The 18,095-nt window shown below is 41.0% G+C and overlaps 1 protein-coding gene across 1 annotated transcript in view; it reads right to left on the bottom strand.

Moving 5' to 3' along the window:
- The window catches only part of XPO1 (exportin 1), a 57,437-nt gene that overhangs the window by 10,880 nt on the left and 28,462 nt on the right, over positions 1–18,095 (bottom strand). The window contains exons 5-14 of the mRNA XM_063123789.1: positions 7,078–7,139; positions 6,936–6,980; positions 6,670–6,851; positions 6,232–6,280; positions 6,027–6,146; positions 5,790–5,918; positions 3,774–3,932; positions 2,842–3,039; positions 1,471–1,609; positions 545–726 (exon numbers count right to left, since the gene is read on the bottom strand). Coding sequence (XP_062979859.1) covers positions 545–726; positions 1,471–1,609; positions 2,842–3,039; positions 3,774–3,932; positions 5,790–5,918; positions 6,027–6,146; positions 6,232–6,280; positions 6,670–6,851; positions 6,936–6,980; positions 7,078–7,139 — 1,265 coding nt within the window. The remainder of the gene's footprint in view (positions 1–544; positions 727–1,470; positions 1,610–2,841; positions 3,040–3,773; positions 3,933–5,789; positions 5,919–6,026; positions 6,147–6,231; positions 6,281–6,669; positions 6,852–6,935; positions 6,981–7,077; positions 7,140–18,095) is intronic.

Genomic DNA, 18,095 nt, shown 5'->3' with positions numbered 1-18,095 from the left:
CCCCTTTGTAAACCTACCAATCAAAAGGTGGGATCAAAGTCTTCAAAACGAAATAGATTATGTTATTCCAACCATCGATATTTTATATTTAAATTTGTAATTATGTTTGAATGCCATAAAATAACCAGCCTTTTCTAGGTTAAGTCTCATAACCTTAGCATAACCTGGTACAGCTGCTCACTTGCAAAAAGGCTGCTACGTCAAATCATTCTGGAAAAGTTTTCTAGAGAAGCTAGTAACACTCCTCTCTCTCTCTCTCTTTTTAAATTAACAAGGAAAAAAGGAAAAGCAAGGAACAGAAGGTAATAGGAAAACAGGAAGATAAACAAGCCTGAAAGTAAATAGATGATGCATGAGATTGTGTAAAGAAACGAAACTAGCTCTGTCCTGGGTGCAGAAACAAACTGGACCCAAGACAACTAGCACTAAGTCTTGGTAACAAGACCCCTGCCTTTCCCTGGGTGGTGGGGAGATAATACTTTGTTGGATGCTTCCTCACAGCAAACAGGGAAGCTAGTAACATTGCTCTTTATTACTTCCATACCTTTATTACTGTTACAAGAAACCTCTTTTCATCTTCTTCATGCATTGCTCCACTGATTGAACCTATAGCCCAACACAGAGTGTTTAGATTTTTCCATGACCATTCAGTACCATTTACTTGATTGTGAAGCTTCTCTGTCATTATTCGTTCTGTGTCCGCATAATCCAGATGGGTAAGGTAAACTGGGAGAAACAATATTTTAAAAACTGATCATCTTTGAAAACGAGCATGGGAGTATTTCCAAGGATTCAGAACGCCATTGCTACTTAGCAAATGACACCGCTCAAGTCTTGCCGTGAATTAGATAGTTGTAGTTAAAAGAAAATATACAACTGAACAACATTTGGTATAATACTATAAATCAATCGGGAATTGAAGAAAATGTTCCTGTACTACTGCAGTTTATGTTTGATGCAATTCTGTTTCACTGTGCATGTATATTATGCATGATTAGGGTAAACAAAAGTGCCTTTTTTTCTCTGCCGGCGCCCTGAGGCTATAGCGGTCTCTGCCAAGGAATGCATATTAAGCGTGCATCACAGCTAGATTTTTTGTAAACGTCCTATTTGGTTTACTGGGCTTTTCCAGGCATTTATGTCCCACCATTTCCAAGCTCAGTGTGGCAAACCTCAGCTGCCAAAAATATGGTAGAACAAATTTGCCTTAGGCTGCTTACAAAAAGTCAGCAGTGATGCACATTTACGTACTTCCTTTGCCTTGGGGAGAAAGTCCTATTTTATCATACAGAAAGCCCTATTTTATCTTGCTGCTGTTTTTTGTCAGGTGGGATTGGGGTGCGCGCGTGCACCCCCTCATTAATTGGGACAAGTCAGAGATTCATACCAATGACTCAAGAGGCAACACTGCATACTGAAATAAGAGTACAGAATGGAGCTTGGCAATTTGGCAAATATGAAGTAACTTACCTAGTGTTTCCCTCATGTTCTTATACAAATTGATAGAATCGGTGTCTTTCATGAATTCTCGGACAACTTCCCCCTGGTCATTTTCCACAACAAGTACTTCCTCCGGCTTCGCCATGCGGCTAACCATCAACAGTCGCACCTATATTTAGGAAAAATGTCACAATCAGGCAGGAATTCACAGAACATTTTCAGGCAAGGATATTTCTGAACCAACCTACATCACAGTTAAACTTAAGGGTCGGGTGCACCTGCCATGAAGCTGTTTTATTTGTATATTTTGTACAGCACCAAGTACATTGTTGGTGCTATATAAATAAATAAATAAATAAATAATAATAATAATAGAAACATCTATGGGCTACTTTCATTTGACTACAATTAAGCAAGCTTGGAGTCTCTACATGAAGTGAATTTATAAAGCAGTGATCTTGGTTTTATTATGTTAGTAACATGGAATAATGACATGTATGGGTCCCCAACCTTCTTGGGCTGGTGGGCACTTCAGGAATTTTGGGTAAGGGTCAAAATGGCTGGTCCACAATTATCCCGCACTCCCAGCATTTCAAGAGTCTCTTACACCTCATATCACTAATTTCTCACTTTCAGGATCACCCCCTCAAACTCTCACACTCAAAAGATACTCTACACCCATCATGTACACAGACCCTTTGCCACTTTGTCCCTCCCTACAGTTCGGAAAACTTCCTTAACCCTCCCCGCAGGACTCCCTAAGCCCTCAGGTTGCTCAGTGTTCCTAAGTTCTCCTTTCCCACACTCCCACTGGGCCCCCACCCAGCCCAGACTGAGTCTCCCTGCTTCTTTCCACTCCATTGGGTCACCCCCAGCCCTCCCCGCATTGCTAAGCCTGAGCCACCCCCCTCCCTTACCAGGCAGCAGCAATGCAGTCTGCTCCTTTTCAGGTAGTTGGGACTGCTTCAAAGCAAAGCTCTGGCCTCCAACTGCCTGCCATCTTTACTGCCTTATGGGTGCACAGGGGTGCAGAACTTTCTGAGGAATAAAGATGGCAGACAGCTGGAGACCAGTGCTCCCAGCTGTCCAATATTTAAATTTAAAATAAATTTTAAGAACCCACAGGGCAGTTCGCAGGCATAGGGCAGATGTATTTGCAGGTCCAGTGGTACCCAAAGGCAGCATGTTTTCGACCGCATGGCAAAAGCCTTCCAGAAAACTAGCGATTAGAATCATTCCTAAGATAAACGGGACGTTACATCATGGATGGAAGCAAGGAACCCCTACAGAGTAAAACTGGAAATCCCTTGCTGAATACAGCAGGCCACTAGATAAGCAGAGAAAGGATTTTATTCACAGTTATGACAGGGATTATAAAGCAAGCTGGAAGACTCCCATTACCTTAGACAGAACAGGCAGATAAAGTTGTCTCCTGGGAGGAACATCAAAATGCTGAGTGCCCGAAAGTAATGGAGAAGCAGATGTTGAAAATGGACTCTCTCTATATAGTTCAGCCGCCAGATGATTCCAGTACTCCAGGCAAATCTTAAAGATCTCAGTTTCTTCAACTTCAGACACCAACAGCATGTAGTGAAGAGCCTAAAGTAAATTTATATAGGAGCTTAATTACTGAAACAACATTTGAAACGATCAAGAATCACTTGATAACTGGTTTAAAGCACGCTAAAATAGCAACTTTACAATCTGAGACCGTTTTTGGTGGAATTGCTCTAAAACAATTTTGTGATTACTTTCTCACGAAAGGAAACACAAGCTAGTGTCCTTAGAACAAACCACATAATGAATACGAGTGCAAACGTCATTTTGTTAACACTGACTTCTGATACCAAAAAGAGCAGGTGCACAGGACAGGCATAACTGACTGGATGAGGCCGTTATATTCTCTAGTGGAGAGGGTTGCCGGTCTAAAAATGCTAGGCAATTCCTATCTTGACTTTTCCATGTTTATGACACTCCCTGTGCAGCATCTTATTTGTGCTACGCAAGCTGAATAGAAACATTGGGACTGGGACAGTTACCCAGTTGATGGAGGAGCTAGGATTTGACACACAGATTTATCAGGTGAGTACTCAAAGTTAGTCCACCCACTTTGTTCACTGAATTCTCAATTTATTTTTCAGTAAAGCCTATGAGATATGGAGGCCACTTATCCAAAAACTAATGCAAATAAGTAAACAAACAGGAATACACCACACATTTCATCTGCTTTTATCAGGAGTATTAAGTTGCAGTACTTGCAGTATCACAGGACGCTTTGAGATTTGTCCCTCAAAAGCAACAGCTGACATAGACGAAACAAATTAAGAACTTACTTCCATTAATGTTTCCCTCAGATTTAAACGTTTTTCTATAAGTTGACCATGCTCTTTTAGAAAGGTACAGAGAAACAAGCTGAGATTCTGAATGAAGTTCTGCTCATCATCTTTCCCATTGGAATACGCAAGTCGAATATTGGTGTTCAAAGGAAGCATCTAAGAACAAGTGGGACACAGTTATGATTTTGAAAAGGAAGTTTTTTTAACACGAATACCTTATTGATAGTTTGCATAGTTTCCATTGTGAACCATAACCACAAATAAATGAAGTCATTTTGCGGTATTCATCTATCCCTACTTCCCACGCTCCCTTCTTTTCAGTTGTTTTCTGAGAAATAGGCTCCCTATACAGAAGACTAGAGTTGTGTATTACAATCAAAGGAAACAACAATCCAGACAAAACATTCCACACATACACACACTTCATGCCGAACATTACATGTCAGCATTACACCGCGTACAACGTGACAAACTGGCGGAGAATAACATTCAACCTCTATCCCCCAAATACTAACATTAATAGAACAGCAAAAACTACATCCCAACTACATCCAGGCAGTTAACCTGGTATAAAGCTTCAATTACATACTTTGGGCTTGTTTTTTTCTGGATTTCAGCCATAAAATTTTCCACTGAGATCAATGGGATTTCTGGCCATGTTGTAAGTCCTACTAGTTTCTGTGGAACTTGGCAAACTATCTACAAATATATGCTTAAGTATCCGGAACGCAGCCAAATTATATATAAGAGTCTGCAACTAGCACGTCGACTGCCATTTGCTGGCACTGCCATTCTGCACAACTCTTAGTGGGGGCTTACACTGGCTGCCAGTCTGCACTGACCCTCCCATGTGGCTCCACTACCATTCAAGGGAAACAGACTGTGGCCACAGCTAGACCTAAGGTAGACCCTGGGATCATCCAGGGTTCGCCCCTGCCTGAGCACTGGATCCCCTGTGTGTCACCTAGGCCACAGCTAGACCTAAAGTCTAGCTAGACCGCTTCTGAAATCTCTTCATTGGCTTCCAATTCACTCCAGAATCCAATATAAACTTCTCCTGCTGACCTTCAAAGCTCTTCACGGTCTAGCTCCTGCCTATCTCTCCTCTCTCATCTCACACTATTGCCCCGCTCGTGCTCTCCGCTCCTCTGATGCCATGCTTCTCGCCTGCCCAAGGACCTCCACTTCCCTTACTCGGCTTCGTCCTTTTTCCCCTGCTGCCCCTCATGCCTGGAACGCTCTTCCAGAACACTTGAGAATTACCAACTCAATCACAGCTTTTAAAACTCAGCTAAAAACTTTTCTTTTCCCTATAGCTTTTAAACATTGAGTTTGTTCTGACTCTATACTGTCAGCTTCACCCTACCCGGTGCCTGTTTACACTTCCCTGTGCCTGTTTGCATTCTCTTTCCCTCCTTATTGTTTACTACAACTTTATTAGATTGTAAGCCTATGCGGCAGGGTCTTGCTATTTACTGTGTGGTCTGTGCAGCACCATGTACATCGATGGTGCTATATAAATAAATAATAATAATAATAATAAAGTTTATCCTGGGATCATCCAAGGTTCACCCCTGCGTATCACCTAGGCCATAGCTAGACCTAAAGTTTATCCTGGGATCATCCAGGGTTCACCCCTGCGTGTCACCTAGGCCACAGCTAGACCTAAGGTTTATCCTGGGATCATTCAGGGTTCACCCCTGCCTGAGCACTGGATCCCGTGTGTCACCTAGATGAACAAGTTTGACCCTTGAACGATCCAGGGATAAACCTTAGGTCTAGCTATGGCCTGTGTTGCCTGGAGGCTAGCATAACAGAGAAACCAACTGCTTCAAAATGTGTATTCATTGTCTACCTAATCTAATCTAGGTAGAGTAGGGAGGACAAGAAAAAGCTTCTGGGGAAAAAACAGCTTACTCAGCGTGGGCAGGACCAACACAGAGGGGACTGAAACTTGATTTCTACTTAAGTAAGCAAATCCAAAGTCTCAACATGGTACCATTTCAAGCTTACCTGTTTCAGCTGCATCATTGTCAAGGTAAATAGTGTGACGAACTGTTCCTCATATTGACTTACACTGACACCAGCAATTTCTGTGAGGCACTTCAAAGAGACGTTTCGGAACATGGGGACATTTAAAAACTATAGAAGAAGAAAAGTTAGCTGCAGTAAAAAGGCATCACTTTTTAGCTACAACCAAAATCCCATTTTCCCTCTCAGTAGGTTAGTCAGGTTAGAGTAAATACTCACTTTGTATATTAGTGTGCTGATTAGCTTGGTCTCAAAAATATAGCCCAGTGGAATCCAGTTGAGAAATCGAAGCAAAGTTTCCAGTGTCGCATGAACAAGAGGAGCATTTTGTGAATTTTCCTGTTAACAAAGCTACATATAAGCAAATCTGTCTTTAAAATAAATGAAAACTTTGTAAAGATGAATAAATTGCAATCAAACTTACCATCACAAATTGACACAGTTGAAATATCTGCGAGAATTCATTGCACATGCTAGAATAGAAAAGAAATTCAGTTATCTGTTATGTTTAATATATGGTGCTACCGCTAACTAAGACTTCAGTATTTCTCTCGACTTTTCAGAGTTGACCAGTCAATAACCAGCAGATTATGAAGTACCAATTCAAACAAAGCAAGGAATATATAAACATGTGTAACTTATTCAGGAGGTTCTTTTTAAGAGCAGAACTTCTGAACATAGTTCTATTTGTTTACCACGACCTGCTTGATACACTTATGTTCTGTTATAGTTAGAAAGAAAAGGGGCAGTTGTATCAAATCTTGTAGGCATTTTATGCCTACGTTTGCAAGGCAAAACGGATGGTTAGAACCGAAAAAGGCAAAAAAACTATTCACATACAACATAAGGAAAAATCACTTGCCTGTCTTTCAAGTGTTTGGCTTTCACTTGAGTTATCTGTCCACTGGAGAAGTCAAAAACCTCTTCGCTTAACAGTTTTAAGATGACCATGTTGTTCTGGCAAAGGCTTTCACTTGTCCTGCTGGCCCCAACTATGTCACTGATGAACGTTGGCCAATGTTTTGGCCATTCTTGTTTTAGTATCTGCAAAGCATGAGAAACATGGTGTAAGATTAACTAAATTAACTCTTTTGGCATCACTATGTTGAATCCAGAGATAAAGCTTACCTGAACAAGAATCATATTTAGCTTTCCAATGTATACTTTCTCTTTCTGGAGAATGAGAAAAAAAAAGTTAAGGCCTGTCTTCACTTCGTCAGCAAGCATCCCACTTTTCAATCCCCTGAAGAAATATTACGATTTAACTTACTTCAACACATGCTGGATCAGACGAAGTCTTGATAATTAAGCCAACAACGTATTTTTTTATACCTACAAGACATTAAATAATAGTTACCTATGAAGCCACAAAGCATCAATAAAGAACAAGCTGTGCCAATGTTACATAACGGCACTTACAAATATTAGATTGCATACTTTACCAAAAAGCCTATACACGCGAACATACGGAAATGGGATTCTCAAAATAATGAACTCCAAAATGCACTCAGGCTGGCTCATTCACATAAAGCAACTGCTAAGTAAATTTAGGTGGCCTTCACATCTCAAAGAAAGATTCGATACAGATATGAATAACAAGTACAAGAAGATCCAAGGTAAAGAAATAGCTGAAATTCTGCCAGACCCTATATTACTTTCTATCCAACGAAATTAAGCTCAGAGAAGAGGGCAAATGCAAGCTCTGGTATATTCACCTCTTGTACCTAGTAGAAAAATGCTTGCACACTGGGTCAAAGGCTGTTTTTTCCACGCAAAAGCCATGGGTTGAGAAATCTTTAGAGTTCAAGCATTATAAGAATGACCCAATAGGTAATGTACTGCATTATCACTCAACTCTGGTCCTTAGCTTCAGGGGACACTACCTTATATACCAAGGGTAGCAAACATCAGACCTGGGGGCTAAATTAGGTTCCCCCAATGGCCACGGCCCATTTTTGTAGGCATTTTTCCTCATTCTGCAAAGTTGAAATGTCTCCTCTAAGTCTTGGTTACTGTCAGCAAGAGTTTTAAGCTACAATATGCTGGTATTTTTTGCATTTTTGCTCCAACATTTTTATCTTCCCCCAATCCCCTTTGCCTTCAGTCTCAAGTGGTTCCTCACCTCTGCTATATACACTGAGTCCACCTAGGTGATTTCTTATGCCTTTTAGCTACCTGCATCCTTACCTACCAAGCAGGTATATCAGACATTTATTTTTCAACTCATAGGAAAACACTGGTCCACCTTGTCTACCAGCCTTTCTATAAGAAAGATCTGGGCAGTCAAGACCTCTCAAAATCCATTGCATTCAGTGTCCTTGCATGCGCACGAACAACTGAATACAAACGTCAACTCAGTCAGTCAAATCACGGCACCAACATGGTCACCGCAGTGATTGAAAGATGTGTGTTTCTCACAGACCTCCGTGACTGTTGGTTGCATATATTCTGCCTCACAGCAGACAACGAAACAAGAATGTAATTTTGTATGCATTCACTTATTTGGACTCACTTAACATGTTAAGTAACAGCATTTAAGACTGTGACATTAGTTACCATTTTTGGCCTTCAAAAAGTTAATTTTTACGTGTACAGCGAATTGACATAGGATCTTTTTTCAGCAGACATAGGATTTTTTTACTTTACTACTTTTTCAGCACTATTAACTACTTTACTACTTTTTCAGCTCTACATAAGGGAAAACGTCCACTGAACTGATTCAAGCTCTCCAGCTTCTTATTAAACCCTTTTTCCTTGTATAAGCATCCTCTGCTTCACTGCTTCGGACCATTCCTGCAGATGCATTGTCCATGCTAAGCCTAATAAAGGTATGAGGATACTTTTGGTTTTCTTCTGGTGATTTAAAAATCAATTTTGACATCTAGGTGATTTCTTATTCCTTTTAGCTACCTGCATCCTTAAAGTTATGAATAGTTATGATTACTTACCAAGCAAGTATATCAGACATTTATTTTTTAACTCACAGGAAAACATTGATCCGCTTTGTCTACCAGCCTTTTTGTAAGAAAGATCTGAGCAGTCAAGACCTCTCAAAATCCATTGCATTCAGTGTCCTTGCATGCGCACGAACAACTGAATACAAACGTCAACTCAGTCAGTCTTACCTATTAACATATCCAACTTCACCATAAGCACTAAACCGTGACCTCATTACTTAAGTCAATTGACTTCATAGAGCAATGGTTCATCTAGTCTCTACTTAACTACCTGTGAGAAGGAGATAGGGAATGTATTTTTCTGCTGGAGAAGGTGGATATGGGACAGCAAGAGGAAATTCCAAATTCAGAAAGGTAGAACACAAGGAAAACAAAATAAAGGAAGAAACATAGGCTAGCACACTCTTTAGTCCAAAACATTCCAGGTGTTAATAAGGGATAAAAGATATATATTCACATCTTGAGTCAAGATAATTGCTACTTGCCACAGAGTGACCTGGTTTGCATGTAACACCAATTCATGGATTAAACAACTCATGAATTGGCAAGAGCTATGCAGGAGCGAGCTGCCTTCTGCCTGTTCACCACTTCCACTTTGAATCTACTTCCTGAAACAATTCAGAAATGACCCATTCCTAGGCTTTTAGTCATGACGTCCAAGCCTGGCACTCTGATTGAGGATTAAACCCAGAACTTGACCCCAACCAGAAACCAATGTTTGAAACTCTGGATTGCTTAATCCTCAACCAGAGTCCAGGATTTGGATCCCATGACCGATAACTTTATTTTCTATAACACCCAATAGCCAAAGCTCACTAGGTGGTTCACAAAGATTAAAACCACAAAGTGCAGCATAAAAACAATATAAAATATAGAAAATATAGAAGCTTAAAACTACAGTATAAAAATACAACCAGAATAAAACCTAGAATCAATGCACAGATTTAAAATACAATATCAGATTTAAAAACTGGAATGTTAAAATGTTGGGAAAACAAGGTTTTCACCTGGCGCTGGAAAGAGTACAATGTAGTAATAACAAAGGAATGGGGTTGTTTTAGAAAGCAGGTGCAATAGATGAAACAACTTATTGTTGTTAGTGCAAACCAGGCCAGTGCATGTATTCAAACATATATCGGTAACTATGAAAACTTCTCCTTGGAAAAGGACTTCAAGAAAACTTTTAAAGAAAAGGGCTGCAGACTCTGATCTCGTCCATCAGCCAGAGAACCAAGGGCCACTGAGGGCTGTGTTCTCTGCCCTCCAGGATAAACATTACACCAAGGGGAAGACCAACGCAGAGCCCCATACATCGGCCAGAGAAGAAACTGCTGCAGGGAACAGAAAGAACACCTATAATGACTCTGAAATGAAGAACTGGTGCCAGAGTTTCTTTTTCCCCTTCTCCCTCCCAATCCCATTTCCTTTTGTGCCATGTCTTTTAGATTGTATCCCTGTTTGTTATTAATCTGAGTTTGCTGCTCTGGGAGCCTTTTTCTGGCTAAAGAGTGAGATAAAAATGCCATAAATAAATAAGACTTCAGAAACCCCAGGAAGACTTTTCTTGTGCACAGTGGATTAAAAAAAAATCTGTTGTGAAGCGTCCAGAGAGTTTCAGCTACTGCGCAGTAAAAAAAAGTGTAATAAACAAATGAAGTTGTGCACAAAAATGTTAAATAAAGCTGAATTCATAAAATCATTCAAAAGGTTGTGCTGAATCTAAAGCGCCCAGACAGATGACTGTGTGCTGTATCTGACGGATTAACTCTTCTGGCCATGATTCCTTCCAATCAGCCTGCACTGCGGGTGATAATTCTGCCTGCATTTCTACCGACATGCCATTAGAACTAGCATATTCAGTACAGAACAGTGATTCACACAAACACAGTTGGTTTATAGTTCTCTTACAGATTCTGAAAAATATATATAAAAAAAAGTGAACTCTGCCTCTAAATTTCATCCAGGAAGAAAAGTGCTCAGTGACCCTGCTGAATATGCTATGCGAGATAATATTAATGTATTCTTCTGGTCACCGGGAGAAATCAACAACTAGCTAGAGCATTGAAGATGTCATGCCACCTGAAAGCATGTTCAGCCTCTACTACCCCTTCCATTCAGGGAAGGCTCATGGAGAATTTTGTGAATGGAAGGTCGGGGGGGGGGGCACTTGCCACCAATCCCACTAACACGCTCCTGAGTATTGGGGGACCCTCTTGAATACCATGGTATGTGGCATGGGGGCTGCTGGGAGAATTGGCAAAAATCGCCCCATATCATTCACAGAAGTTTCTCCTAGATCAAAGAACCTTTCGTGCATAGACCAGCACTGGAGAACCAACTTTTTAAAACAAAACAAAACAAACACTTAACATGTTATTAAGCTTTATCAATGTAATAATAGAACAGAAGTAGGCAATATTTTTGGGCACATGGGCACATATGACATTTTGGGAAAGTGTCCTGGCTTCCACCACATATTGCTGTGTGGGCTAAAATGTTGGGAGCACCCTTTCTTTCATGATTTTCACTTTCTTTGCCACCCCGTTCCAACCGTTTTTTTGCATGGGACTTTTGTCCCCACCTCTACGGAAGACTATGGAGCAATATTGCTCCGTTAACGCAGGTCATGCCACATTCCAGTCCCACATTGCCAACACCTGGAATAGAAATTTCCCCAGCTAATTTTGCCAAATATTGTTGAGGCCCGAGCATTAGGTGTTGGGAGTGTGGGGTGGTAGTGGTGGGAGACAGAGAATGCTCCACCACCATTAGCATGACATAATTACCAAAAGGCTAAATTTTAAATCATTGCCGAGGATTATTTAAAGAAACCTATTTCCCGGTATTGACATACCTACTGCCTATATCTGGCAAAATTTGCCCGAGCCAATCAGAAAGCAGTGTTACAGCAGCACAAGCAACATTCTAAACAGTGAGTTGCTGGTCCGGGCCCTTTTCTAGAATAGGGTCTGTGCAGTTAACTAAGACTTAGGAGCATAGGAAGGAAGAACCTGGGAACTACAGACCAGTTAGCCTGACATCAATCACTGGGAAAATTTTGACCAGATTAAAATAAAGTTGATCTGTAAGCACCTTGAAAACAATGCAGTGATTACTAGAAGCCAGCATGGATTTGTCAAGAACAAATCCTGCCAGTCTAATCTGATCTTATTCTTTAATCAGGTAACTTCCCTTGTGGACTGTGGGAATGCTGTGGAGATAGTATATCTTGACTTAAGCAAAGCTTTTGACAAAGTACCACATGACATTCTGATCAGCAAGCTAGTTAAAAGTGGGCTAGATGGAACAACTATTAGGTGGATCCACAGTTGGCTATAGAACTGGTGCTTCTCAATGGTACCTTCTCAAACTGGGGGGAGGTAACAAGCAGGGTACAGCAGGGCTCAATTTTAGGCCCAGGGCTCTTCAACATTTCTATTAATGACTTGGATGAGGAGGTGCAGGGAAAGCTTATCAAATCTGTAGATGACACAAAATTGGGTGGAATAGCTAATACCCTGGAAGACAGAAGAAAACTTCAAAGTGATCTTGATAGGCTGGAGAGCTGGGCTGAAAACAACAGAATGAAATGTAATAGGGATAAATGCCAAGTACTACACCTATGGAAAAGAAACCAAATGCGGTTATCTCTATGCCGCCCTGAGATCTTAATGATATAGGGAGGGATACCAATGTTTAAAATAAATAAATAAACAAATAAATAAATAAGATGGGGGACACTTGGGTCGGCAATACTACAAGTGAGAAAGATCTTGGGATTGTTGTAGATCACAAGCTGAATATGAGCCAACAGTGTGATGTGGTGGCAAAAAAAGGCAAATACTATCTTGGGATACATAAATAGAAGTATAGCTTCCAAATCACGCGAAGTACTAGTTCCCCTCTATTCGGCACTGGTTAGGCCTCATCTTGAGTACTGCGTCCGGTTCTGGGCACCACACTTCAAGAAGGATGCAGACAAGCTGTAGGGGGTTCAGAGGAGGGCAACCAGGATGATCAGGGGTCTAGAAACAAAGCCCTATGAAAAGAGACTGAAAGAACTGGGCATGTTTAGCCTGGAGAAGAGAAGACTGAGGGGCGACATGATAGCACTCTTCACATACTTGAAAGGTTGTCACACAGAGGAGGGCCAGGATCTCTTCCCCATCATCCCAGAATGCAGGACACAGAATAATGGGCTCAAGTTACAGGAAGCCAGATTCTGGCTGGACATCAGGAAAAACTTCCTGACTGTAAGAGCAGTACGACAATGGAACCAATTACCTAGGGAGGTTGTGGGCTCTCCCACACTAGAGGCATTCAGGATGCAGCTGGACACCCATCTGTCAGGGATGCTTTAGGGTGGATTCCTGCATTGAGCAGGGGTTTGGACTCAATGGCCTTATAGGCCCCTTCCAACTCTATGAAGCTACCTTATACTAAGTTAGCCCATTGGTCCATGTGCCAAAAATTGTCAACAGCGTATAGTTTGAAAGAGAGATTTGTGCTTCCCTGTATGACATGCTCTCCAAGAATTACCAGTTCCTGAGTTCCTTGGGCACATGCAAAAATGGACAGCTGATGGGATAAAGCAACATAATAATCAGGAAGACTGATACCAGGGACAGTGAGAATCTGTGCTGCTGGTAGAGTTTACAGGCCCAATTTACATGAGTATAATACAGATCTTTGAGAATTTTATTTTTAAATAAAATAAGAACATAAGAAGAGCCCTAATGCTGGATCAGACCAAGGGTCCATCTAGTCCAGCACTCTGTTCACACAGTGGTCAACCAGCCATCGGCCAGGGATCAACAAGCAGGACATGGTGCAACAGCACCATCCCACCCATGTTCCCCAGCAACTGGTGCACACAGGCTTACTGCCTCGAATACTGGAGATAGCACACAACCATAAGGACTAGCTTTTGCCTCCAGGAATTTATTTAACCCCCTTTTAAAGCCATCCAAATTGATGGCCATCACTATACCTTGTGGTAGTGAGTTCCATAATTTAAATATGCGTTGTGTTATTTGTCCTGGATCTTCCACCAATCAGCTTCATGGGATGACCCCATTGGGTTCTGGTATTTTGAGAGGAGAAAAATGTCTCCCTATCCACATTCTCCATACCATGCATAATTTTGTACACCTCTATTATGTCTCCCCTTAGCCTCCTTTTTTCCAAGCTAAACAATCCCAGTTGATGTAACTTTCCCTCATAGGGGAGATGCTCCAGCCCCTTTTACTTGCCCTTTTCTGCACTTATCCCAGCTCTATAATATATTTTTTTAGGTGTGGTGACCATAACTGTACACAGTATTCTAAGTGTGGTCGCACCATAGATGTGTATGAAGGCAGTATGATACTTGCAGTTTTGAACTCAATTCTTTTTCTTAGAATGCCTAACATGGAGTCTGCGGCCGCACGCTGGGTGGACATTTTCATCAAGCTGTCCACCACAATCCCAAGATCTCTTTCTTGTTTTGTCACCGCCAGCTCAGAAGCCATTAGGTTATACTTGAAGTTGGGTTTTTTTGCCCCAACATGCATCATCTTACACTTGCTTACATTGAACTGCATCTGTCATTTGGATGCCGACTCTCCCAGCTTGGAGAGATCCCTTTGGAGCTCTTCATAATCCCTTTGTTTTAACAACCTTAAATAATTTGGTGTCGTCAGCAAACTTGGCCACTTCACTGCTCACTCCGAATTCTAGATCATTCATGAACAAGATGAAAAGAATTGGTCCCAATACTGATACCTGTGGGACCCCACTATCTGAAGGAACGCCTCCTCCCATATGTACTTGCCCGGACCCTAAGGTCATCCTCTCTCTATTTGGCCCTGGTTAGGCCTCATCTAGAACACTGCATCCAGTTCTGGGCTCCACAATTCAAGAAGGACGCAGACAAGCTGGAGCGTGTTCAGAGGAGGGCAACCAGGATGATCAGGGGTCTGGAAACAAAGCCCTATGAAGAGAGACTGAAAGAACTGGGCATGTTTAGCCTGGAGAAGAGAAGATTGAGGGGAGACATGAGAGCACTCTTCAAATACTTAAAAGGTTGTCACACCTTTTAAGGGCCAGGATCTCTTCCCGATCCTCCCAGAGTGCAGGACACGGAATAATGGGCTCAAGTTAAAGGAAGCCAGATTCCAGCTGGACATCAGGAAAAACTTCCTGACTGTTAGAGCAGTACGACAATGGAATCAGTTACCTAGGGAGGTGGTGGGCTCTCCCACACTAGAGGCCTTCAAGAGGCAGCTGGACAACCATCTGTCAGGGATGCTTTAGGGTGGATTCCTGCATTGAGCAGGGGGTTGGACTCAATGGCCTTGTAGGCCCCTTCCTACTCTGCTATTCTATGATTCTACGATTCCTCAGGGGTCCTTCTCCGCAAGCCCCTGCCAAAGGAAGTGAGGCAGGTGGCTACCAGGAGGAGGGCCTTCTCTGCTGTGGCACCCGGCTGTGGAATGAGCTCCCTAAGGAGGTTTGCTTGGCACCTACATTATATGCCTTTAGATGCCAGGTGAAGACCTTTTTATTCTCCCAGCGTTTTAACAGTCTATAAATAAATTTTAACTTGGTGTTTTAAATTTGTAATTTTGCATTGCTGCTGTTTTTATCTGGTAGAGCTTTTATATTGTATTTTATATTATGGTTTTATACTGTTTTATACTTTGAATGGTTTTAATTTTTGTGAACCGCCCAGAGAGCTCCAGCTACTGGGTGGTATAGAAATGTAATAAATAAATAAATAAATAAATAAATAAATATTTACTTCCTTCCATTGGAGAATTGACCATTTATTCCTACTCTCTGATTCCTGTTCTTTAACCAGGTAGTGATCCATAAGATGACCTCTCCTCTTATTCCATGACTAGTTTATTCAGGAATCTTTGATGGGGACTTTATCAAAGGCCTTCCACCGGATCACCTCTGTCTACATGCTTGTTGCATTTGAAAAAATATAATCTTCACGTTTAATTGAAATAACATGAAGTCAGGTCTGCGGCTAATTTTTAATTAAATGTGCCTAGCCATATGGATTTTTTGCACACTGCCATTGCATGTGGCAGAAGTGGAAAGAAGTTTCAACAAGCTAGCACTCACTGAAAACTTCAGGAGTTCTACTATGGGACAACGACAGTTAAATCATTTAGTTACTTTGCCCACAAAGTACAAACTTGCATGAGAAATTGGTTTTCAAGAGATAATTCATCACTTTGCAATGAACGAATCCAGAAAAATAAATATTTAAAATAAATTGGACACTTGATAAAAGGGTGCAGCTGCATTGGTCCATTAGCAAAATCAAATTATCAATACAATGATATATTTATTAGGATCAAAATTTTACAGCAAGCTTTGTAGAACGTCTTGACTGGATGTTATGTTAAGCAAAAATAGCAAGGAGGGTGTTTAGAGGCTGGTAGAAAAAAGAAACACCTTTCATGACTCATGACATTGTTTGTATGTGATGGGATCACTGTATGTGTGGGAGGGCGGCCCATGTTACAAGCTTGTATTGGGACTGAAAAAATACACCTGAGCTCCGGATGTTATCTGCATATACTCTTCCAGGCTCTCTTTCCAGTCTTATGAGCAGAATCCAAAGGGGTGTTTATGTCCTCACTGATACTCTTACACCCTGCTGATTCTGTTGTGCAAATGGTAGGCCCAGCTGATTCTGTTGTGCAAGCAAGATCCACCACTTGTATAACATGAGATTTAACACTTCACACTACTTGCATAACATGAGACTTAACACTTCCCAGAAGAAATGCCGGAACAAGTGGCAACACTCATTTCTCGATCTGGACAGGTCAGCTTAGCTCCCTTATGCGAACGTTGCTGACATGCCCATTCCAGCAGTATGAGTTTTACTTGCCTTCAGTTACCCCGGAAGTGCTTAATTATCCATTTGGCGAGTGGTGACCGTTACTTGCAGATGGAAATTGGCAGGGACAGGAGAATCAGCAGGGATTTAAGTGCCTTGTTGGGATTCTGTCCAAACATTTAAAGTAAAAGCTACAAATATACACAGCCCTGATCATAAACAACAAGACAATCAAGACAGATAGTGAATCAAGATAGAAGAGTCTGGCCTTCTTGACAATTGAACTGAATACCATTGGTAGGAAAAATATCACTTCTTTACTTCTTTTAAAAACAGCTTTATGTGTAGCCAGAACAAACAGTCTTGCTTTAAAGTGTCTTTTCCTTATAGAGATATTGTAGTGATGTACTTTCTGCGTATAGTGAAAATCTCAAAATTGTACTTTGCCATCACAAGTGCCTCTGAACAAAATATTAAATTGGCAAATGTGGGACAAATTCAATCTACTGAAAAGTGTGATTTAATAATTGCTGAAGGCAGCCAGCTCATAAAAAAATGCTGCTTAAGATGTCAGTGCCTAGTTTCTTTCTATTCCACCTGATTTAAAGATATCATAATGAGAAAACCCAACTGAATGCTGAGATAATGCAAATGAAACAAGACCAGTTTAAAAGGTCTTTGCAATCATTTTAAGTGAGAGAATTCCAACTTTATCAGAAATGAGTAAGAAAACCTAGTGAAAACTGCAAGTTAAAAATGGTATTTGGATGTGAGCTATTGCTGTTGGAATTAAATATGTCCATAAGCCCACACTGCACTTGACTTCCAATTTCTTCTTTTCTTCAAGCTAAAATTATTCTGTGTAGTACAACTATGTCATCAATTATTCTATAAGGTTACTTGGAGAGGAGTCAAACAGCTTCATTTGTCCAGTTACAGATTCTTTTCAAGGCATGTCATCTGACCAGTACACCAAAAGTGACAGAAGATGATTGGTGCCTTGTCTGGCAGGGGTTTCCTAGATAGCATGATGAAAATATGGAGGACACGGAAAATAAAACAGTCTAAGAATTGATTGCATTTAAATATCTCGAAGACCTCAAGATGAAAATGTTGTTCTATTCTTGGACGATGCCAAATTAGAAGGGAACTCATTACTACAAAGCAAGAAGACTTGGTAGAAAAGCTGGATGCAGATGATTTAAGCAACTCACACCACACCAACACCCTTGGGTTCCATCATTCTTACTGCACTGAATTACTGTGGTCTGGCATAAATGTTTGAAATTGGATCTATTAAAGTTTGATTTCAAAATCTGAAAATTTCTAACTGCTCCATAGAATCAGTAAAGACACATGGTACAATTAGACTTGGGTTCCTCCCCCCCACCAAACATACTAGAAAGAATGCAGGCAAATCTATGAGCTCCCAAGAGGAACATTAAATAAGAACTTAAGACGTGCCATGTTGGATCAGACGAAGGGTACATC

This window comes from Elgaria multicarinata, chromosome 4 (assembly GCF_023053635.1).
Source record: "Elgaria multicarinata webbii isolate HBS135686 ecotype San Diego chromosome 4, rElgMul1.1.pri, whole genome shotgun sequence".
Lineage (NCBI taxonomy): Eukaryota > Metazoa > Chordata > Lepidosauria > Squamata > Anguidae > Elgaria > Elgaria multicarinata.
Note: the sequence above shows the minus strand (reverse complement) of the source record. Positions and strands in the feature narration are given on the sequence as shown.